The sequence below is a fragment of the Dromaius novaehollandiae genome, chromosome 3 (assembly GCF_036370855.1).
Source record: "Dromaius novaehollandiae isolate bDroNov1 chromosome 3, bDroNov1.hap1, whole genome shotgun sequence".
Taxonomy (NCBI): domain Eukaryota; kingdom Metazoa; phylum Chordata; class Aves; order Casuariiformes; family Dromaiidae; genus Dromaius; species Dromaius novaehollandiae.
Window position 1 is genome coordinate 73,260,399 of NC_088100.1, and position 24,805 is coordinate 73,285,203.

General features: G+C 41.5%; 1 protein-coding gene across 3 annotated transcripts in view; it reads right to left on the minus strand.

Moving 5' to 3' along the window:
* The window catches only part of LOC112983271 (SAM and SH3 domain-containing protein 1), a 565,928-nt gene extending 544,004 nt beyond the window's left edge, over positions 1 to 21,924 (minus strand). For 2 of the 3 annotated variants that reach the window (XM_064509183.1, XM_026100264.2), the window contains exons 1-3: positions 21,681 to 21,924; positions 21,321 to 21,522; positions 20,415 to 20,931 (exon numbers count right to left, since the gene is read on the minus strand). In XM_064509183.1, coding sequence (XP_064365253.1) covers positions 20,415 to 20,931; positions 21,321 to 21,340 — 537 coding nt within the window. In that variant the 5' untranslated portion in view covers positions 21,341 to 21,522; positions 21,681 to 21,924. Of the gene's footprint in view, positions 1 to 20,414; positions 20,932 to 21,320; positions 21,523 to 21,577 lie in introns of all 3 variants that reach the window. The other variant, XM_026100262.2, reaches the window with a different exon arrangement.
* Between the last annotated feature and the right edge of the window lie 2,881 nt (positions 21,925 to 24,805).

Consider the following 24,805-nt stretch of genomic DNA (forward strand, 5'->3'; position numbering starts at 1 on the left):
AGATAAAATGTTGCTACTCTGATATTGCAGTGCACCCCATTTCACAATGTCATAACCATCTAAATAAGGTGCTCTGTCAGTGTGCAACACCTAAGTGGCTAGGATACAGGTAGTCTCTGCTGCATTTCCAAAATTTCCTTTCCACTATCTCAGATTAAGAATTTTGAAGGAAAAAATTTCCAAAGGACAGCGGTTCAGGATGTTTTGCAAACAGCAGTATAAATACAACTGTTAGAGCAAGATAATGATTAAAACTTTAGTCACCTATGGATTCCACATAAATAAAATATGAGCTAAAATAAAGTGCTATGGATTTTACTGCAGTGCCACTATTGGGGCATATATAAAAGGGCACTCTTTCCATAAGAACTTACAAGAAATGAACTGCTGTCCTTCAACAGTTGCAAAACTTTCTGGTTTTGAAATTTTCAGTCAGTATTTCTAGTGAATAGCTATATAATCCGTAGCTATGCTAGTGTGTTTTACACCGTGACCTAACTACTAATGTACCAGATCACTATCTTATCTTAGTTAAAATCCAGCTTTAATAAGAAGGGAAAAGTGCTTTCAATGCTGATGCTTTGGAATGTTCTGAGGAAATATGTTATTGTTACAATAGCTTTAACGCTTACACCTCTCGTGCAAAACCCAGTTCAGAAATACATTTCTTAAAGGTGGTTAACTGTTCTCATTGACTTCTGACACAGTAAGCTAACCGGAAGAGAAGAAATATTTTGGAGAGGAAGAAGATAGACAGGAAGGAGAAATGTGAGAAAAAAGCCTCCATATTCTTACCTTACTCAAAATATATTTAAAAATAATTGTCTTCTCCCCTTGCAAGGTCTAAAAAACTATCAATTTACTCATGCAAATTCAAAAGGTTAATTTTAAGTTAATTTATTCTATATCATTTTTAAATGCTCATGATTTCAGCATATTAGCTCCCTTTTCAATAATGAATAGATACATAGATATGTACTTTGGGGATGGGGGGTGGAGAAGAAAAGGACTTATTTACATTCTAGATAGCAAGGAGTCTGGCAGCCAATCTTCAAATTTGTGGACAGTAGTAATTAAGAGAAATTAAGGGAAACAAAAATATACGTGGCTTTCATGGTTGTAAATACTTTCCAGGAACAAAAGAAGATACAAAGGGCTACATATGTGTATATATATATAATATAATGTCTGTTTTAAATTTACCGTTACCTATTAGAGAATAAATAATTTTACAGCTTTCTAACATGCAGCTCTTAAGCTTTAAATCACTGACCATAACTAATAAGCAGTGTAATAGCATGAGTATCTTAGCTAAAGCCACAGACTGCAATTTTGTTGATTGTAAATCATCATCATTTTTAATGCAAAAGCAACAGCAAATCTCTGTAATTACTGGGTGCATTCTGAATCACTTTTATGATTACTGCTCTATACCCATTAAAAATCCAAAACAGTGAACTGCACAGGGTATAAAACTGGAATTATGATACACTACAGGCTATAATTGAAATCTACAAATTTCCTTACTAGTGTTCAAAAATATTTTGTTGCTAAGAATTGCAGCCCTGCAGAATTGATTTTAAAAACATTTGCTTTATCTAACAGAGTGGTAGTGGCAGTGACGGTAGCAGCAGCACTTTGCTTTGGGGTATAAAAGCATTCAGGATCAGCTTTGGCACTCCTCCTTGTTTGTATGGCTATGTGGCTACCAAAATCACCAATTAAAAAAATCTACTCCATGCGCTACAAATAAAACCTGAAAAGACCATCAGTGGTGTCTATGAAGCCTGGACCCATATTAAAGACTTCAAGGCACAGCTTACAACACCTGGAATGACTTAACACCTACAGCATTGTCCAGGAACATTCCACAGAGTGGTAAAATACTGCGACTCCAATAGAGTACCCACAGATTATCTGGGTAATCTATCACATTTGTTTGGTAATATGCAATCATATAAATATGAGTATTGGCTTTTGGGAATATGTGTTTTCTGGGGCATGGAAAGGGAACCAAAAAGTGAATACTGCATAACAGGAAAAAGCTTATTAGGGTAACAGCTTTAATGTTTCTAAATACATGAAAATGTATGCTAACTAGACATCTCATAAAATAGTAGAACAAAGATTAATCTAGAATATGCCCACATTCAAAAAATGCATACAAAGTTAGATGGGTATAGAAGAGGGTTATTAGGATGTTCATAGATTTAGACAGCCCATTTTACAAGGACAGACTGGTGGAACTTTTCTTGTTTCAGCTGTCAAAACAAAGGCACAGAAGAGGAAAAGATATGACTGCTGTCATAACACTGGTGAACCTGGTGTGTTCCTTGAATCACAGCTACTGTATGGGTACAATTAATCTCTACATGCAAAGGAGATTTACCCATACCGGTGTCAATGTACAAGTGGAGGGTTTTGTTTGTTTTTACACTGTAATCTATTTAAAATAAAAGTAATCATTAACATTTTTTTAAAAAGAAATAACAAACCACTGATAAAAGTGGGCTGGAAAATAGAAGACAGTTCCTACTCAAACAAAAAAAGGTTGTGAGGATCTGGAAGTGCTTCCATTAGTATTAGCAATAAAAACAAACTGATTTGCTAAAGCAGAAAGATTTTTCAAGGCCTACATATTGATGTCATTGTCTATTTCCATTGGTCAAAGTTTATTTTAGTATAGGTAACAATTGGTTTTTATTCTGATGCAACTTTCATAAATTAAAAACTTCTACCAGATACCGTTAAATCAGTAGGAGACAATTTGCAGATCCATCTGTTCAGGGACAGAATTTGAACAGTACAAGGTAAAAAGTATACTTTGGCCTCTCTTTTCAACTTTAACACAGAAATTCCACATGACCAATTATTACATGACCAGATTATAATATCATGTTAATAGCCACCGCCATGGTTGAAGAGGCATTCTTTAATCTCAAAGTTCTTTTCCGGGGGTTTACAACTTCCCCTAGATTAATTCCTAATTTTCTGAAAGCTCCAGGCTAAAAGCAGCCATGCAAAATATCTGCCCTAAAAGCAATACACTGAACTGTTTGTTTTCAGAAACAGTGTGTTGAAAGGCGGTAATATCAGCACTATTTAAGAAGATTTTCTTCTAATTAAAAGTAAACTGAATGGAAAATGCCAAACCTGGCATAACTACATGTAGATGAATGTGTGGTTCGGTAATTAGGTATTATCTCCAATATGCTGCAGCTTGCCCCCTTCACGTTAAGGTAAGCACTTGTGAATCAAAACATATTCGGTCCACTAGAAATATAATGGAGATACCACTTAAATACACTAAATGGGTTCCCACTGCATTAACAGGAGGATCTGCTGATTACACCAGCAAGGAATAAGATATACAGCACTAGAAAGAGAAGGTACAGACACGGTGCAGACACTGCTTTTCCTCATCTTCCCCTTCCGTTGCTAAGGCCTGAGGAAATGCAAGAGCCACTTGGCTCTGGTTTTCTCTTGCCTGTCCACTGAAACTCTCCCAAGGTTTTTCCAATAACTTGATTCCTTTTAGCTGCACATCCCTCCTCATAGTTTTATTACAAAAGCCATGTTTCAAGATGCGGTGCATATGACCGAACACTTGTTTTAGGGTCAGGAAAAGATATTTTCTTGTTAGGCCGAATACTTAAGGTGTGACAGTCAACTGCTGTTGCTTCTGCCTTTTGCAACACCACAGTAGGTAGGCCCTCGCAACATATGACCATCACACAGTGCAATTAACAGAGAGTCATTCTTCAGAGGTAGTGATATCTCAGATTTCGTTATTGGATGACTGTTGGCAGAAGAAATGTACAATACTTTTGTGACTCTCCCATGTAAGGGACAGGTCAGATGGCTTTAGAAAGGGATTAAGGTCCAAGGGATTGGTCAAGAAGCATGCATGCTGAATTCCTAGCAAAGCAACAGCAAGATGGACCATTGGGAGAGAAAGGAGGAAGAGGCTGTGCAGAATTAATAAAAGTTGTGGAATGTCCTTTAAGTCTGTTCCTCCGTCAATCATTCAATTGCCCATACTTGCACAACAAGCTATTCCAGACCCCGGCATGTTGTGTAAACTTGAGCAAATTAATCAGCTGGTTTTTCTTCCACATCGGTCTACTCCTCTGTAAAAAACAGCCTGCAGAATACATCTCTGCCCGTTGCCAGACCTACAAGAAGCCTGTAAAACTTTTTAAGGCCTTGATATAAGAGAGACTGCAGAACAGCATAGATGAGAGGGAGAAAGGGAGACCCAAATGGCTGTGATTAAAAATTAGTCCTACCCCTAGTGACCCTGAATTCGGTATGTCTACAGGGAGATGCAGAACAGACACATTCATTTCTACATGACATGCTCCGTAGGGAAAGTGTTTCCTACAGTTTACACTTCTGAATCAGACTAATAAAGATATGTCTGAGGGTTGAGAAATTTAATCATGATTCATCTGTGACCCAGGCACATTATTGTTTTCTTCAGCTGTGTTTTGAATAATAGAATGGATGCCGTGCAGCATACAACATTCAATACGCATCAGGCCAGCTCCTTGGCAGTGGTCAAAATGCACACAGCACTCCTCAGGAAATGATTTATGCAAGTGTCTCAAGGCCTTCCTTTGCAGGTTTCGCTTCTGCACATGTGCATTCCTACAGTGCCTACAAACTAACTCTCTTTAGGCACGAAGTGCTAAAACGCAGCATAGAGTTATCCTCCCACTTGCAAACACAATTCCTTTTTGTACTGGTAAACCAGCAGAAAGTGAAATGCAGAATAGACATAGATGTCTGTGCCCTACAGACATCAGGTATGTAAAGGCAAACCCCTCTACACAGCTAGGTTAGCTAAGGGCCAACAGCTCTACACAGCTAGGCTAGCTTCATGATCACAACTAGACCAGCAGCATGGGGATCACAACTACAGAACTAGTATGCACCCCAGGAAATGGTCTGCTGTGTATCCAGAAAGCACACGACCCTCACTCACGACTAGCACTGTAATAGCAACCAGGAGCTAAAAGATCAACAGAAGGATCAAACAAACTTATATCTGTCTGAACAAAATTATCCTGCTGTATAGGAAAAACTTATTGATCCTCCTACATAAAAGTGCTTTTGTTTCATGAATCAAAAAATGACAAGATGATTAACAGTCAACATAGGCTTGTCAAGAACTAATTATGTCAAATCAACCTAATCTCCTTGTATACCAAATAACAAAACTCCTGGCAGAAGGAAAATAAGTAGATACCATTAATCTTGATTTTAATATGTCTGTTGATACGGTTTCAGATCACATTTGCATTAGCAAACTAGGGAAGCATGGTGTAAGGAAAAATAATACATGAGTTCAAAATATTTGGAAAACCATATTTACAAGATATATATACCAAAATTCAAAGAGGAATCAAGAGAAATATTACAGGGTTTTGTCCTCAGTAGAGCAATAATTATTTTTATTACTGATTTGGATGGTGAAATAGATAGTATTTTGTATATCAACAGGCCACATTCAACTGGTTGGACCATTATCACATAGGAGGCCAGGCTTAGAATTCAAAACTGTCTTAAACTAGAGGGAGAGTCTGGCAAATAGAACGATGTTATTCATCAAGAACAACAGCAAGAAAGTGCACCTGAGCAGGGATCATTACCTCCACAAACAGCAGGAAACAACTGACTAGTTCAGCTACCTTAAGCTCTCAGGGCCTATTGTAGATTCAAGGCATGAGTGTATATATATAATACAATACATAAAATAACATAACATTACAAAAGTGGTAACAGCCACACTGCGGCAGACAAAATTTTAAACTGCAAAGACAAAGTAGTTTACATTCTGCTCAACACCAATAAGACTTCAGCTGGGAGACCACGTCCAGAACACTTCAGGAACCCTACAGACCAGCTCAAGAGAGAGTACAGAAGGTACAAACTCCAAAGAACGATAAGAGGTCTAGAAAATGTAGCCTACAAGGAGGATAGTGAACCACCTTCTTTATTCTAATAGAGACATTTGGGAAGGACTTAATAGTACCTTCCAGTAGCTAAAGCTTACTGCCAGAGCAAAAGAAAAAGCTGTTTTCCATGCTCTTAGCAAACACGGCAAGAAATAATGAGCTGAAATTGTAGCAGGGAGGATTTAGCTAAGATATTAGCAAAAACCTTGAATGCAAGAGAGATTTCAGCACTGTAAGAAAAACGATAGCTAAGATTATAGAGGTTGCATTTCTGGACATCTTAAAACTACACAAATGCTTGTCAACCAGTATTTTCAAAATCCAGCTAATGCCTGAGGAAAACACTTAAATCCATTTGAGAAAATATTTTAATCGCAAAAATTAGTAGGGGTTAGTACTACCAATTAGCCAAACAGCAGAAGGACATTTAACTTTCAGTGTGGATCTGATGTCATTACTCTTACTGCTTTGGTAATTCCAGTTTAGTCAAACCTTAGGCATTTTAAAGACAACACTCAGAAACTGCTTCACCAATTTCATTCCTTTTTTGCTCTTCAGGAATATACAGTTGGTTCAGTTTCATGTAGCAGTACCACTTAGTTATTTGTACAGTGGAGGAGTTTGCATAAAACTGTTGGAGTCTTCTTCTAAACATATTCTTCAGCTGCAAGCTGCCTAAACAACATCCAGAGCGGTGATTTAAACATGAACTTACAAAAAAAAAATAATGTTTTTCTCTTCCAATTTTTTCTTGTATTTAAAAGAGACTGACAGTATTTGCAAACTCAAGGTCTAAATATTCTTTATACTAATTTTGGGGAACATAAAAAGGCCTTAGAGTCAGCATTCTTTGCATACTCTTTTAGGCCTTTTTCCATTTCCAGGCTCACATAAAGCAGCCTACACGTGCATAGGCAATAGGCTTACAGGGTCTCAAAACATGTGTATTTATCAGCTGTCTTGGGGAAAACAAAGACCAAAAGAAACCCCAAAAACAAAAACAAAAAAAAAGAAAAAATGAAAGACAACCCCCCCAAAAAAACTAAAAACCAAAAAACAAGAACAAAAATCAAAAAAAACAAAAACCAGAAACCAGAGATTCTGTCTGAAGGAAAAGTAAAGGAGTGTATTGGCAGACAGCCAATAACTCCTCTAAACACATTACTTTAAATAAAAAAAAAAAAAGAAAAGGAAACGTGAATATCTTAGGTTACAAGGTCTGCCAAATTTCCACCTTTAAGGTTGACAGAACATGTAAATAGACCAATCTACCCACCTCCAAACAAATTCCACCACTGCACTGAAGTCAAAACGTGATCTCCTCCTTTGGGTACATAGCTCCAAAACAATATAATATAAAATCTCAGTGTAAAAACCTTTCCCTCAACCTGTCTGCTCCTACAATTTCTCTACCACAGCTTTTATCTTCTTTGCAAGCTTAGCTTCTCGCAGGCAGTTTAAATTCACTAAGACACCTATAATTAACATACAGGATTCTAACTCTTCTTAAATAGGCTAAAAAAAAAAGCTTTTGAAAGAACAATCCAGCATCAGTAAATAATCACAGCACAATTATCAGCTTTTCCCATTCCTTGTTGTATAACAATTATTCATATATCAACAAGCATTTCTTTCTTACTGGTAATGTTTTCTATTCATTCACTTCTACGTGAAAATGGAAAATTACCCACAATTTCATCACACTGTTTGACAGGCTGCAGCTTACTTCACAAGTCTCCAAACTGGAAAGAGAAGGAGGGGGAAAAAAGAAAAAAAAGAGAGCAAGGAAAGAAAGCAAAGAAAGAAAGAAAGAGAAAGAAAGAAAAGAAGTCCAGATCAATTTAATGTTACATGGATGGCAATATTACCGGGGGGGGGGGGGGGGAGAAGGAGGAAATGTTCTCAGCAGCTTATTCCTTTTTTTTGGCATACAAAAGAGAAAGGACCTTTCAAAATAAGAAAATTTTCACAAACCATTACCAGACATAAGTTCATGGAAATAGCAGCTAATAAAAATATGTTTTATAAGCCATTTAGACCAAAGACCAGAAACCATAATGATTACAGTTTTGTGTATAGTACTTTGAAAGTAGAATTATAAATCCTCTGCAAAAACCTCAGTCTGTTCCTCAAAAAATCAATGGCAAAACTTCCACTGACTTTCATGATACAGAGTCAGAGACTACACACCTAACAGAGTTTACTGTGAACATTCTCCTGCTTTTGAAAATCCTCCTATAGGTGAGGCAACAGATAACAATTCTTAAACTTCAGAAGTCTCCTCTTACATCAAAGAGCTATCTACCTAGCAATATACGTGTTTGAACGCTGTTTCAGTTATATATTCTGAAAGACTCACTTTCAAGCAGCTAGCAAACAAACTGCAGAAAAGGTATATATAAGACAAAAAGTCAAAGCTGTAATCTGTTTAAAAAGTATTAAAAAAACCCATGAAACTAAAAACTAAACATTCACTGACATGATATGTTTTACTAAGGCATGCCTATTTACATTAAATGGCTGCCATATTTTCTAATAGCAGTTATTCATAAAACATTCTGATGTATCAATGATTAAGTACACAAACATCATCATTTAAAAGGGAATTCAGTTAATGTCAGAAGCATCCTTTTTAGAGGAAAAAATATCTCTGTGACAGTTGTGGCTTACAGCGTTAACACTTAATTGTTTCTTTTTCTTTGACACTGCCTAATGTGTGTAACACTGCAGTGAAACACTGACAATATCAAAACTAAGGTTCATTTATAACACAAAGCTTAAAAATGGATGTAAATTAACAACGCATTAAGAAGTCCCTCACACAAATTACATGTCCCTAAAACCATGGAATATGAAAAATGTAAATACTGCTCTATTAGTATATTACTGCTTGTTTGTGTGCTATTTACTATTCAAAAAAATAGGTGAAACGGTTTCAAGAAGAATTTTTTGTAATTATAACACTTGGCAAGCCAAACCCACTTTAAAATAAGAAAGGGCTGGTCAAAAGCAATGCCCTTGAGAATAGAGTGTTCGCTTTTGTCACCAAGAGCCAAAGTAAAATACTATATCAGCAAGTATTTTTAAAAGTCAACTTTAAAAAGTTGGTATTACTAAAGAGTCAAGATAACTTTTAAGAGGAACTGTGTAAAGAAGCAAACATTAGCAAAGTGTTTTTAGGTAGTGATGATTAGTGAAAACTCCTGAATCATTCTGAAAGTTTAGAATACTGCCTCTAAAAGTTTATAAAGGTATCAAAATACTGTGCTTGTTTGAAGGAATATACGGCAACTTCAGTTAAAAATAGTATGTGTTGAACATTTAAGAATAGAAATTGAATGAACTGAAAACTGTCATGTATAAAAACTAGAAACTGAAAACTAGAAATGAGCTGAAAACTATCAAGTATATGGAATATATATTCATAACTTCACAGAATATTGGGGGAAATAACAAAAGAGGAAAACTATGAAGTTAGAATTGTCCTATTTAAAAAGATGTAACTGTTTCTGTCCAACTGCATAGCCAATTCAAATTGGAGAAGAAATCTTCCATGATAAATATGACAAGAAAGCATGAGAGAGGAAGAGGAAAATAGGTTTGTGAAATTCCTTCAATACCTTTTCCTTGAATTTCAGTTCATATTCATTGTGTTCAGTGAGTCTGAAGCTATTTCTTATTAAAAGGATGATGCTCATTTCTTTATCCATGTAGGAGGAAGTGTGTCCAGCAGTAAGGAATTTCTTCTGCCTGATTTTCCAAATCCAGGTCAATACTATTAACTATTACATCAATTTCACCCACTTAAAGAACTATAACACAAATTCTATAAATGGAACTTGTTCTCCTGGACAAGTCTATGCTCCTTCCTTAAACCAAAAACATCATACACATACACAGGAAGGATATACTGCAGTGGCTTATTTCCTGTTAGACACCATAGGAATTGATTTAGTGAATCTACTGATTGCATAAGCAGTTCTTTTTAATGTTTTTAAGTCTAGAAAATAAGTTCACTCTTAAGCAACCTTTCAACTCTAAGATGTAAGAGTCACCTGGGCCAACACCTAAAATCTTGGCCAGTTCCTGTATAGTATATATATACCCACTACTTTAGATTCATATCAAAACCATCCACTTTTGTAAGATTCATAATATTTTGAGAGGCACAACACCCACGTTGTCATCTAATTGTTACAGCATGTTGACATGAGCTTTTCCAAACACATACAACTTACTTCATGACAAATGGTATCGCAGATTATCTAAATGCCAATGGAAAAATACCCCAAACTGGTTGAATACTATGCAGTGCTACTGATATTTAAAGACAGTAAAGCACATGAAGGCCACTTCCCTGGGAGCTCAGGAACAAGCATGGCTCTGCTCATTTCCATTGCTATCCTCTGGGCATTCAAGTTAGTTCCCTTCCTTTCACTATACGGCACTTGCATGCCTTTCCATTAAAGCGAATAAAATCCTTTTTCCAAGAAATGATTGGACCAGAACCCAAAACACTACTGAAAGGGTATATAGTGTTTTTCAACAATGGTTCAAACACTGAATTTTTAGATGACAAATATGGGAAATGAAGTCACCTTCTTTTTAGGGGAATTTTGCCATAACCATTGCTAGGGATGCTAGTGTTACTTCTTAACGAGATACAAAATGATTGGCTACGTATGTCTTTTTCTTTTAGTTTGTGTCATGTTATTTTATTGGAAAGGTCATACTTGCATTTTACAACTCCTAGTCACTGACTGCATGAAGTATGTTCTTACTATACGTAATTTTTAGACCCGGAAAGAAAACAGCTAGTGGTATTCTTTTACCATTCTAGTGGTAAACTTCCTCTTGTTCCATCTTTCTCCACAAGCACAGAGCATTATTTTTTTACCACCGTATAAACATCAAATGTATGTGAAAATCCTCCATCTGAAATATTCTCTCTTCAAAGTTTTCTTTAGAATTTATCATAGCAAAAGTCTAATAATTTTTTTCACCTGAAAATGACAAAGTGAGTGACATGGAAGTGACTTTCTCCAGATCTCTTAATATAGTTTCAGTGACACTTCCTTAACTTCTTTCCCTTTTTTGAATGTTAACGCCTTTACATAATAATACAAACAGGCCTTCTTGCTGGGTTATTTCTACAGTTCCCTTTATTAACCTTTGAGTTTCTTCAGGGTAGTGTTTTCAAATGAAAATTGCTTGTGAAATTTGGTCTAAGGTAAGAGAGAATGCAAACACAGAGGCTGAAATAGTCACCCGTTCTTATCTTGGGTTAACATTTTTAGATGAGGAACCAGCACATGAAGATCTACAACAGAGCTTCTCAAGGACAAATCAATTCTTGATGACTATTTATTCTGGTACTTCCCATTCACTAGCTATGGAAAAACCTCTGCTGAATGTACAGCTGCATTAATTATGGGGAAACCTTAACTACAAGGTGTATAAAAAAAATCAGAAGTACATTCACGTAAGAATTCTCAGTGCAGTACAACACCAGCATTTATCAGTAGGACAGGTTTAAATAAAATCTGAAGAAAAACATTTTGCAACAGTTAATCTGACAAGAACTCAGAGATGCTACAGTCATGTGGGATTATCATGGTCATGTAATTAGAACTAAAAAATGACTTGAAAAAATATTTCAGTATTTTTGCACTGGACTCATAACTTTTGGTGAGATTATAGCTTACATTTTTAGCAAGACATTCACTCATGCTTCAAAAAGTCCAAGACAGTTTCACAGATATGTTCTAAGGCTATACTATATCCTTCTCCTAGATCACTCCCTTCTGTCTGCCACAGAACTCAGGCTGCAGGGTCTTCCGATAACTGCAACTTGTGGCAGAGTTTTAAGACTGAAATTTTCTAGATCCAAATCTAGAGCTTTGGTTCTGTGAGACAATGACTCAGGCTCAGCCACCCAGGCTGGTCAACGGGAGGGCAGCTGAGAGCATGGATGGCCAAAGAAAGAGAAGCAACGGCTGCATTCTCTGAAGTGCGAAAGAAAGTCTTTCATCTCACCAGAGCAAGGAGGAGGAGAGAGAAGGATCTGAGTTACAGTCTGGGAATCTGGGGTAGTGGGAAAGGGAGATAGACTAAAATTCATGCAGGACTTCGGATGAGGAAGAATCAGGTGAGAAAGATGGAGTACAAAAAGGTATTGCTGCCTCAGGTTCTCTCTTTCCACTGAACCAGATCATGGTTAACATTCCTCAGTTTTGATGAGTGAATAAGGGTGGGGCAAAAAAGGTTAGGGAGACTGGAGGCAAAATATATGGATTCTCAAGTGGGAAAGACTTCCTCTTAGGGAAGATACAAAGTACCTTGAAACAGACTTAGGGGAGATGGTTTAGGAAAAGTTGGGACATGAGTAGCTCTGGGATGGGCAGAGGGCTCTGGGATGGCAGGGCTGGGAGCTCTGGAGCCCAAGGCACAGGAGCCTGCAAGCGCAGAACACTCACTCCCAGGAAACATTATCCACAAGCCAAGGGCACTGCTGCAGAACTGGAACCTGCTCCTAGACTTTCCCCTCCCCCCTCCATGGAATATTGACTTCTTTATTAATAAACTTTACAGTTTTACAGGCTTTTGGCCTTCTTCACTGCATGAATAGCCTAGCTCCAGCTCTCAGCCACTGATGTTCACATCTTTTCCTGCTATTAAAATATCTCTCGTCATGCCTGTGAGGGTATGGTCAAGTGGCCACTTTAATTCTGGCAAAAAACAGTTCCAGCTTTCCTTAGTCCCTGACTAAGGAAAGACACGGTTTTTTCAGGCTTTTTAACTCTGTTTTGAACTCCCTCAAAACTTACTGTATAATTTCTAAGGCACACACATCAGGACTGGACTGCATTTCTCCATAATGTTCCCACTGATGTCATATGCAGGGATAACACCACTCCATACTTCAAGCTGTGGATCATTGAAACCAAAGCAATTCTTACTGGGGAAAAAAAAACATGTAGAGGACATACAATTGTATCTGGTTGTAACTTCTATTTTATATATGCTATTTCTCCCTGATTTTAAGTTACTGAGAGGACAACTGTAAACAACTATTTACTTGATCACAGCCAACAAACATTAATGCAGATTTCAGAGCTTGTTTACTGAACATTTATTCTAGTGTGAATCTATAAGACCTACATTCAGAACTCTCCCTTGCTGCTGTTCAAACTGGCAATGGTGATGTTTAAGGCTCTGAAAAGTTCTGATTGCTTTTTGCATACTACTGCTATATTTATAGTTCTCATCTTATGTCATACTGTTCTCACCCATCACAACAATTACAGTTGGTAAGGGTGTGTTTGTTAGCTGATTTAAATTTGAACACTTCAAGCCAAACCCAGCATCAAATGAAATCACTGGCAAAACCCCCACTGACTTCACTGGGAATGAGACCAACTTGAGTAGCAAAGCTCCAGCGAGGCATGTATCACTAATTCACACACTGCTAACAGTTTGAGAGAAGGACGGGGTATCATTCAAAGGCCTTTATTCCTGTGTTTCATTTAACAAACCATTTTTGTTTTGTTTTGCTAAATCATAAGGGAAAGCGGTTTTTTTACTATCTGCAAGGAACAAAACTAACAGACTCAACGACTCACTACACGCAGTGTTTTGGGCCAGCCTGGCTTGCAGACTGGCAATGTCAGGGAAGGTTCACACAAGTCTCCACTTCCTGTTGCAGAGCCGTTCTTAAAATAACATGGCAGTGCTAAACATAGCATTGCCATATTCTTTTAATAAATGACGATTCTTGTAGCGTATACAAGCCACCACATTTGTCAAGATAAGCACATCAATACAAGATGTCATATTAACCTAGACAAAGAGATTGAACCAGATAGCTTTGTCAAACTCAAAGCAAAGGGTCTTATTCAAACCGACAAAGCAAGAAATTTAAAAGTTAAACCTACCAATCTACTCTTAACTCATTCTGTTCTCTCCTGTTTTGGAAGGATCTCAAACCAGTAAGTCATCTCCTGTAAGTGATATAATGGATTCACTCCTAGTCTGCAATAATGATGTTCCTGGCACTTCAAACTCTTCTACTGCACATTTCAAAATATCTGTGATACCTGTGGGTATGGTTCAGGTATGTGTGTATATATATGTGTATATATGTATGTGTGTGTGTGTAAAGTGTGTATATATATATATATGTATATATGTCAGTGGATGGGGACTCTTCATAATGAAATATGCACACAGAATCACCAATACAGGGCAAGGGTAAGACGTCCAGCCAGCTACATATCCTATAACTTGCACACATACATACACACACATACACACTTCAACAAACAGTAAACCTAACTGCCATATATCCTGTTTGTTCCTTGACTGCTTTTCTGTTATTTATATGTAAGAAAGTTTACTCTTAATGTTAAGGCACTGGACAAGGACTCTGCAGTCCTTGTGGTCTTGAAGCTTCATCTGTCTAGAAGTGTTCATGACTTTAGGCAAATTATTCAATTTCTCATTTGAAATGAGGGATATTATGGTATATATAAGGCACTCCAACAGAGAGAGTGACACTGATCACACACAAAACTAGAAAAATGATTCACAAGCTAGCTTTGTGAGAAGTTATCTTTGTTTCTTTAGTATCCCATATCCATAATTGTGCAACAGTATGGGCTTAATCATCTTACCTATGAAAGGGACAGAAGCTCTGGGCACAGGGGTAATAACAAAAATCTTTTCCTTAAACTGCTTTTTCTCTTCAGAAAGACTTATGATCAAACTGATTTAAAACAAGACAGGCATTTCTGTCTGCAGAAGTGAAACTGATGGTTAGACTTTTTCCACAGAAATGGCGGTGCCCCTTTCAGTGTGCAGTACACAAAAACATCTGTTTAGAATTTTCCTAAGAAAATTCAGTTCAGCTTTGTGCCACAGAGGTCTGACTGAATCACGTCCTTTGGGGAAAGAAAAAGCCTCCAGGGAACTAACTACAGGAGACCAGGTCCTTCTCTCTTGCCAAAGAACAGTAAGTTTAGCTTTTCCTTCGAACTTAAAGCCACCACAATGAAGGCTCCGCTTTCAAGGGTAGTTGCTGCTGAATGTAGTGGAAGCCTGCTGCTAAGGCTGGCTCCCACTGAGCTATGAACCATATGCTCCCTTTCTCCCTTGGCCATCCCCCCATCACACTCAGACCTGAGTCCACATTAGGGAACTTTACACTACTGTAGAAGAGGAGAGAGAACACTGTGAAGTTGGTCTTATGCCCTCTTAAGACTCCATCTTTACTTGCCCTAATGGGATCTTCCTCCCCTCAAAACTGAGAGACAATGACACCTGGTAAGATTTACGTTCGACACTTCCAGAGGAGATTCAATGCACTTAACAATATCCAGGAACAATTCAAATGCAAATACAGCACAGTACTGTATTATTCATGTTCTGTAACATTTTGTCTTACTGTTCTGATTGGAAGATTTTTCCAAGCTCTTTTTCTGTGAGTTTTGTAAATTAGACTTTGAAGCAACTGCCCAATATATGAGGTGCTATGTTTTCTTTACTCTGGAAGAAAACAGAGGTAAGTAGTCAAAGGCAAACTCAGTAGTTTCATACATAAAATACCTTTTCACTTCCTGAACATTGCCTGTAGCTTTGCTAATTTATTGCCATGAAAATATTGTTACTACTTAATGCACTAGTACTTTTGTCAATAGGCAGCTTTCCCCAAGGCATATTTGAAAACGCTCTGCTAATCAGAGTTGATGCAGTTATTCCAAAGCAGCCAGGTCTTTAGAGAAAGGTTCATGTTTAATTCTAGTATGGGTGAGTGTTGCCATTTCTGTGAAGCACAGTATTTTTAATTCACTCAATTCAATTCTGCAGTTATCTAAAGCACTATGTTATCTGACCCCAGATTAAGTTTGAATCAGTGTGTTTCAAAGCAGTACTGTTGGCATCTTTACCTTTTAAAATTTAATTTATGTGAAATATTCCTCATTTTGTAATGGCAAGGATTACACAAAGGTTCTCTCATAAACACAAATCTGTTCTATGCCATCAGCACAGACCTTAAAAAAAAAGTGTGGCTGGGTGTCTAAATAGATTCACTTGAATCTGATTTCCTACTTTCTACATCTGCTTGAACTCTTGAGCTTATGACCTCAAATGCAGCTGAAATTTTAGTGTTTGTTTTCCAAGGATGCTGATAATCATAAACAGCACAGCAAGGGAAGATGAGGTCATATACACATGTTACACTACAGTTTTATTCTCTCTAATAAATATTGAAATCTACATCAGTATAACTTTATTGAGGCTAAGCAAATCATATTAATTGGGGTGGGAGCTTTTAATGCCTGTGTATTTTCAGTGATTTTTAATGTATTTGCAATTCTCTGCAGAAAAATTGAATAAAATTTCTCAAGAACGGGTTAGGCCATTTATTTCAATTAGAAATAGTAACGAAATTCCACTAAACTACTAAATGTCACTTAATCTATATTTGAGATAAATAGACTACTTAATTTCTCTTGACATGTTCCACAGCGAGGTACTCTTCTTGTTTTTATATTGAGCAAAGTGGTGATTCCCTGCATAGTGACATCCCATAGCACAGTCACATTTAGTGACATTATTCCTGTTCAAACCCAGCACAGACATCATCTATTTTGCAACAAACCCACCAAGATAAGAAGTGCATCTTTATGGAAGTAAAAGCTCTGCCTTCTTCATTCCAGTTGACTGAGATCAGCACTGAGCTTTCCTTTATTCATCTTAAATGGAATCAGGGTTGTGGGGGGAGGGGGCATTTTTGTTCCTTTCTGCCATGAGACCCATCCCCCAAAATTTCTGCACGGCAGAAGAATACTAACACTATTCTTACACCAGGCATAATTAATTTCCTAATTAAGGACAGAGTTACAACCACCAAGGAGAATTTGTTTTAAAACAGCTAGATGTTTTCAGGCATGCTTGATATAAAGAGGTCCTGTAGATTCTTGTCTGAAAGGCATTCAAGTCCACCACTCTTAGATTCGTGAGACTTCTAAGGTGATCAGTCAGAGACTGCAGGCTTGAAACTAAAGTAGAAGGCTTTGAGTACTAAGGAAGAGAAATTGACTTCTGTAGCATTTGCCTCAGTTACAGTTATAGTCCTTGGTTTTATATTTGAAAAATAAAAAAGACGCAATTTGAGGAAGTGACACCTTGTTCTAATTCCCATGGAAATAATCAAAATGGCCTGTGATAATTCTCTGTGTCTAAAGTTGCCCACGCAGATGGCTTGAATTCAAAGTTTGCACGTCTTTAAGAGATTTACATTAAGCTGTGCTAAGTAGTTGTTACTTATTCCTTCTGACCATAATCAAAAAGTTAAATTTACCACACCAATACATTTCTGTCCCTACCACTGTGTGATTTCGCCCTTCATCTGAAAATACAGCTACAACACTGAAAGGACAACAAATAATATTTTTTACATGTCCACATCCACAACTAATATACCCACTTTTGATCTTTTTACAAGTTTACAGCTCAGGAAGCTAGTAGAAGGACATAAACAAGAGAGAAGAGCAGCATTTCCAGTTCTCGGGGATATTTTCAAATAAAACTCCAAAATTGTCTGAGAACAGTATAAAAGAATGCATTAAGGAAAAAAACACTTCAGGAAAAAAAAAGATGCATATATATAGCCTTATATACACATGCACACACACAAACATGCTCCTCTACAGTATGTTACATCCATAGGTATTAAAAGACTTTATATAAAAATGAAAAAATTATGGTATTCTCCACGTAAACCATTGGAGAGAGGTGGAAGGCTACTTGGCAGATCAGCAGAAAAACTGTAGATAGATGTCAGATAGTTCAGTGCCTCCTGCCCTACTCCAGATTATCCACAGGACCATTTGTAGATGAACATGTCTTTTGAAAAATGTATAGTATATGTGACAAAAACCTCAAGCTGATTTTTTAATTCTATGCCTAGTAGAGAAGTAATCCAGTTTCTTCTGACACGAGGAACACTGCATGTTCTATATATAAAGTATAATACAGGCTGCTGAAGTTACGGCCAAGATTTTCTAAAGGCGTGTGTATATATCTGAGACTGTTATAATATTGCTCTTTCACGAATGAAAGAATACAGCATTTCATTTTTCTTACTCTAAACAACATCCAGTGAACAATGCACAGTGACGTGATCGCTCGCTATTCCCTTTAAGTCATTCTGGAAACGGATTGCTACAGTGGGTGGCATCCAGAATGACACATGTTGAGCAACACACATTCAAATCTTGCCAGCTTTATGGTTTCTTATAACGTGCTAAGATGTGAAGTGACTCACACAGAGGAGATGGAGAAAGTTTTTCTATTACTGTAAAAAAAGTGATGTTATATGTATATATCATCCAAAATAAACACATTGACAACACAGACTGAAATACAACTAGGAAACTAAGTTTGGTTCCTCTTTCTATCTCAACACACTGCACATAGAAGTAAACCCATTAAAGCTGAGTGACACTTTCTGTGCAAGATGAGCCCATCTTAACAGTTAACTGGCACTATTATCAGACCCATCAATTTTAAATAAGGTGAGCTAAAGAAGAAATCAATGCTAGAGATTTTAATGTCCTTGATGTCATATGATGGCATCTCAGAAACATTAAAATCCCTGTAGAGGAGGTATACAAGACAGAAGGTGGGGGATCCACTTGGCAAGACGGAATTGGTGACTATGAACACATCCACACACCAAATTTAAGGAAGTGAAACCTATCTATAGAAGCTAATGTGCTGCAACTAAGCAAGAACTTCTATGTAAGTTTGTTAATATAAGATAAGTAATGGTAATTTAAGAGAGCAGTGGTAACTGAAATTCAGTGAAGTATCACTTTAAAAGGGAATCACTCTTAAACGATACAGTACGTTTCAGAAGATGCTGTATTTAGACTAGACATATGTGTTCATGGATGTTCTGTTAGATTTGGCTACTCTGCCATCAGATTTGAAACACCGTTTCCAGCAATATCATCAACCAGCTCTTTCAGAAAAAAATGAACAAATAAATATCTCAAAACAGTCAATCATATTGTACTTGAAAAGTGCCTAGCAACCTTCTTTCACCAAGACCTTAAAAAACAGTAGCCCTGAAACTTACTGTCCTATTAGTCTTACTATGCATACTTCCAGATAGTTATTCAAGCTGAATTTCACCCATTATGCTCATATCCAGGTCCCCTACAGCAGATAATTAAATCTGAATTAATTCTTCACAATCCTACTAATTACTATAAAGCCAGACCTACAGACTTCCCTATTGCCCTGCTGCAATATCATCTAGAAGCTTCTCAGAAGTAAAAAGTAGCCACAACTTAAAGGTCAACTGCAACTGCTCAGTCATTCTGAAAAATCTGACTTCAAAGCATTAAAAAAAAAAAAAAAGGCAAAAAAGGTCATCAAACAACTTTGAAAACATGAACTTTTACTTCATGCTGAACTCTGAAGCAAACATGCAGTGCACTACTTCAGTTTCTTTCACAAACCGTTTTCTAAATCCATGTCACTACCCATTTAATTCTACAGTTTTATTTATTCTACTTATCATGTTTTCAGCAGGAAACCTACTGAAAGCTTTAGACAAAACAATTTCTATCTTACAGATCACATTAATCTCATGTTTTAACCTTTTCAAAGGATAAGAATTAGGTAAATGTTGAGGTTTACTCAAGCTGCAATATACTCTTCCAAGACCTGCACTTTCGTGGCTTTTCAGCAGAACGTGTCTTGGATACAGACTGACCTGCATCTGGAGTGGCTGATGAATTGTTTTGAATTTACCAGTCAGGATCATATTCCAGTAAATAAACACAAATAACAGGATAAGTTGTTCCCCTAGCCACATTATCGCCTGCTTCATAAACCATTTCACCATCAGAAATGTGCATTAAGAGACTACATTTAACAGATGAGAGACGCTATCACTCTCCAACACAATGGGAAAGTTTTGGAGGAAAAAAATAAAAATAAAAAGACTATCCTGCCAATTTATGCATTCAAGTCCTGAACTGGACTGATTTAACAGAATTGTTTAAAAAAAAATTTAAAAAAGTGAAAAAGAAATGCACCACCCCATGAGCCCACGTCAGGCCATGAAGAGGTGGTGGATCCAACCCACTTTGGCCCCACTCCGCACGGGCTTGGCTCTCAGTGCAGGACACGTTTCCCTCAGAAAACACCACAGCCACAGCCAGGGACGCGTGGCAGCAGCCCCCACGCAGCAGGGGGCCAGAGCCCCTCACCTCCAGGCGGAGACCACCACACACTCGCCGCCTGGGTTAGGGCTTGCGCGGCCGCCACCGCTGCCGCGACCCGCCTCGGGGCAACGGCCTGCCCAACGGCCGCACCCGGGGACAACGGCCGCACCCGGGGGCAACGGCTGAGAGGGGCAGGATGGAGGGGCCCTCCTACCTTGTTGGAGTACGGCGGTTTACTCAGGTTGATCCCGTCGCGGATGAGTTTGTCCCGGATCATGATCTTCAGCTTCAGCTTGGGGTAGGCGGCCAGCCCCTCGCCGCGGGGCGCCCCCCGCCGGCCGCCGGGGCGGTGCCGGGGGACCGCCGGCCGCCGGGCCTCCTCGTGCCCCGCCATGCGGCGGGCGCAGCGCCCCGCGGCGAGGGGCGGCGGCGGCTGCGGCTCCAGGGTGAAGTACAGCCCCGCCGCCGTCTCGTCCGCCTCCTTCAGCCGCCGCACGGCCTCGTGGATCCGGCGCCGGTGGTGGGGCACGGCAACGCCGATGGCGTCCAGGTCCGGGTCCCCGATCTGCTTGCAGACCTCCAAGTCGTCGTAGCCATTATCTACGAAGGACTCCGCGTACTGGGAGAGCTGCAGGGTCTTCAGCCACTCGTAGACTATGTTGGTGCACATGCTGGCTCCAAAATAACGATGATTGCAACTTTCAACACCGAAGCCAGCCTCCCTCTTTCCTCTTCTCGCCAAAGAAAATAAAAACACAAAACAAAAACTGCGATACAACTAAGAGGACTCGAAATCGAGGTCAAGAAATCAACATCCACCAGGAAAAAAAATATATATAATCCTTAAAGCAGCATCAGCAGGGCATCGCAAGCACTGCTGAACGAAACCCTCTTGTTTATTCCTCCTCCTCCTCCTCTCCTACCAAGTACAGCCGCTTTCTGCCAGTGGAGAAGGGAGGCTCAGGCAAAGAGAGAAAAGCAAAATGTAAGGGTGCATCCCCTCAAATCCCAAGTCACAGCTACACGACATCCACCCACTTTCTCTGCAAGTAATTCGCAGTTGCTTCTTTCCCCCCCCCCTTCCTTTCAGTGTTAGTTTCTCTTTCTGCTTCTGTCTCACCTTCCTGTGCTCTGCCGCATGATGAATCTGTTTACTATGTGTTGCTTCTTTAGTACACAATCATTTTGGGGGAAAATCAAGCACAGGATCGTGCACCCTCGCCCAGCAGATGTGTGGGCGCGAGCGTGCAGTGCCCTCCTTTCCTGTCTCTCTCCCGTCAGCGTGTGCACACGGATGCTTTTGCTTTCCTTGTGAGCGGCTCCTTTCGGATTAGGAGGAAAAAGAAGAAAGAAAAAAAGATAAAGAATCCCACTCACTTTTCCGAGTTACTTTCCCAGTCCCCCTTCATCCCTGGGATGATGGTTAAGGCGCTTCGCCGGCAGCAAGCCCAGACATTCACTGCTGTCCGCCCCCACTCGCCTGCGTTTTCCGCGGTGGTGTCCGCGCTGCCCCGGTGCCCCGGCGGGGAGGCGGCGGGCGGCGGCGCCGAGGGGCTCTGCTCCGCTCCGCGGCGGGCAGTCCCGCGCCCCCCGCGCGCAACTTTCCCTCGCTCGGCGCCCGTCCAGGGGCGCGCAGCCCGCCTGGCGCTCCGGGGGCTGAGCCCCACTGCCCAGATAACCAGGCAGCTGTGGAGGGGCTGTTGGGGGAGGTGGCGCTCAGCGCATCCTCCAGGAGAGGCGGCCACAGTTTGTCTTCTTGGTGGATGAGCTGATTTGCAGCAGGTCACTCGCGCTCTTCCTCCCCCTCCTGCCCCCAGTAGCGGTGTCTTCCCCTCCCGGCGCGGCGCGGCGCTCCCCTCCGGGTCCTCCTTCTTCCCCTGCCCCTGAGGCGCCTGACGCGCCGCCAGCAGATTTCCTCCGGCTCCTCCCGGGTGCTCCGGTGCGATGTCTCCCCGCTCCTCCTCCGCGTCCTTCACCCTGGCCGCCAGCCCCCCCGCTCCGCCCGCGGCGGTTCCAACTTTCCCCGCTTGCAGCCAGCTGGCGGCAGGTACCGGGGCCGGGGCAGCGCTGCCGCCCGGCCCCTCTGCGCAGCCCAGCCCGGCGCGGGTGCGGGCAGCGGCAGCGGCACGGCCTCGCCCCGGCGCGGGGAGGCAGGGCGAGCGCGGCGGGGCCGAGCGCGGCGGCGGCGGGCGGCCAGCCGCGGGCAGGGCAGCCCTGCCGGAGAGCGGCTCGCCAGCCGCCCCGAGCCGGGCCGGGCCGGACCGGGGGGCTGCTCCCGCTCCTCCAACTAGCCCGCGGGCATGCCGGCCTCCCCCCGCCCCTTGCAAAGCAGAAGCACCGCGCCGAGGGGAGCCCCGGCCCCGAGAGCTGCGCCCGCCGCTCCCCCCCGGGACAGGGGAGTCAGCTCGGGCCGGCAGCGGCGGCTCGCCCCGCGGGGCCGCCCAGCCCCACGGCGGGCGACCCGGCGCAGGAGCGGGGCTTTTGGGGGAGGCAGCTCGCCCCCAAGCCTCAGCGAGGCGGTGAGGAAACCTGGGGGGCCCGGGCCGGCGCCCCGTCGCCGCGGGCTGCGCGGGGCCGCCGCTGCCGCCGCTCCGGGTGAGCCGGGCTGCGGCGGCTCCGCGACGCCCTCGGCCCTCAACGCTGGGTTCGCGGCGCCCTCGCAAGGCGGCCGCAGTAAGCGCGGCCCGGCCCGCTCCCCCCGCCCGCCCCCGCCCCGGTCCCGCCGCCCGGCGGGAGGGGAGCGGTGGCGGCGCGGCTCGGCGGAGGGGACTCGGCAGCGCGGCCGCCTCTCCCCGCTCCCCTCGCCGCCCCCGGGGGAGGGGGGGCATAGCCCCTGCTGGCGTTTTACTATAAAACATGTTGGCGCTTGCTTTCTGAATGAAATCCCTCTCTCCCGGCAGGTACTTCAACTCCGGTACAAACGGCCGGGACTCAGCGCATTTCGGGCTGGCTCGCCTTGCCGGGACCCACCGGCCTCACCACGCTGCCCTTGGCCAGGGCGCCTCAGCCAGCCCCGAGCGGGGCTCAGGCCGCTGCTTGAAGTCACCCTGCAGGGAGCTGGGTGCCTCGCCTCCGCAAACCTGTGAGGAGTAGGGGTGCCGGAGGAGCTAAATCCCTGTTTGTATTTGTAGCAGGTCTTCCAGAGACCCTTGTTAGCAGATGGGCCCACATTTGTCCTCTGGAGTTCACTGTAGTTCACTACAGGATTATTTAGCATAGCAGCATTCTCATGAAAAGCATCATGTTGCAAAGTGTTTTAAAAGCCAGGTTCTAGAGGTTAAAATGCAGCCTCTGGGTAGAAAGCATGTAGATCAGATTAACGTCCTAGAAGGGGAGATGGGAAGGAACAGCATTTTATTCCTTTTAAAACCTTCTTCCATCCCTCTTCTCCTCCAGTATATCTTATTTTCTTTCCAGACCACATAGTATTTCAAACCCTCTTCTCAGCCCAGAGAAGGAGATTGAAGCAGCAATTATATTCTTTTCACAGACCTGGTGAAAGACTGACAAGGCCACAGAAATTAACAAGGAGGTTCTGTGAATTGCAGCTGGAATTGATGGTGTGAGAGATAGGAAAAACTGACTGGTAAATCCTTGCTTATTGACAGTACCTACAGAATTATGTATTAATTTTTGTGTGTGGATTTTAGAAGGGTTTTGGAAGGCTTTTAAGGTATTGCAAATGTTATGATTCAGATGTATGTCCCTTCTGTAAAGGGTGGGATCCTTAGCTTCTCATAGGAATGGAGGAGGAGAACTTGGGTACCCCTTGGGGGTGTAGAGTTTGGCAGCAGGTTACACCATTCTGAAAATATCTCTGGTTATATCTGGCCTTGATTTCACACTGTTCACCTTTTAGCAAGTATGACGGAGTTTTACGTGACTTTGAAATTAAAAATTAAAAGATTATCTCCACCCTTAACAAAAGCAATAAGGAGGATCCAAGGAACTACAGCCTCACCTCAGCTCCTGGGAAAACTTTGGAACCAGTCTTCGTGGAAGCTATTTCAAGTCACAGCAAGGACTAGAAGGTGATGAGGAACAGCCAGCATGAATTTACTGCAGGCCTGACAAACCTGACCAACCTCTGTGATGAAATGACTGGCTTAGTGGATACGGAGGGAAGCAGTCAATGACTTGACTTTCAGTAAGGCTTTTGACAATTTCCTAGAGTATCTCTGTACAAACTGAGGGGGTAGAAAGCGGATGGGTGGACTGCAAAGTTAGCGGAAAAACTGCTGTTGGGTGCAAAGGACAACAGTCAACCATGGCTAGTTAGGAGGGGCACTCCTCAGGGCTTGATACTGCAGCTGATACTGTACAACATCTTCACCAATGCCCTGAGTACAGGGTGGAGCACATCCTCAGCAAGTTCGCAGGTGGCACCAAATTGGGAGGAGCAGCCAGTATGCTGGGAGAGCCAGTCTGTCCTTCACAGGGATCTCAGCAGCCTGGAGGCACAGGCTGACATGACAGGTTGCTCATGAGTTTACCAAAGGCAAAGGTAAAGTCCTGGACCTGGAATGGAACAACCCCATGAATTGGTACGGGCTGGGCACTGACTGGCTTCCCAGCAGCTTTCCAGAGAGTCACCAGGGGATGCTG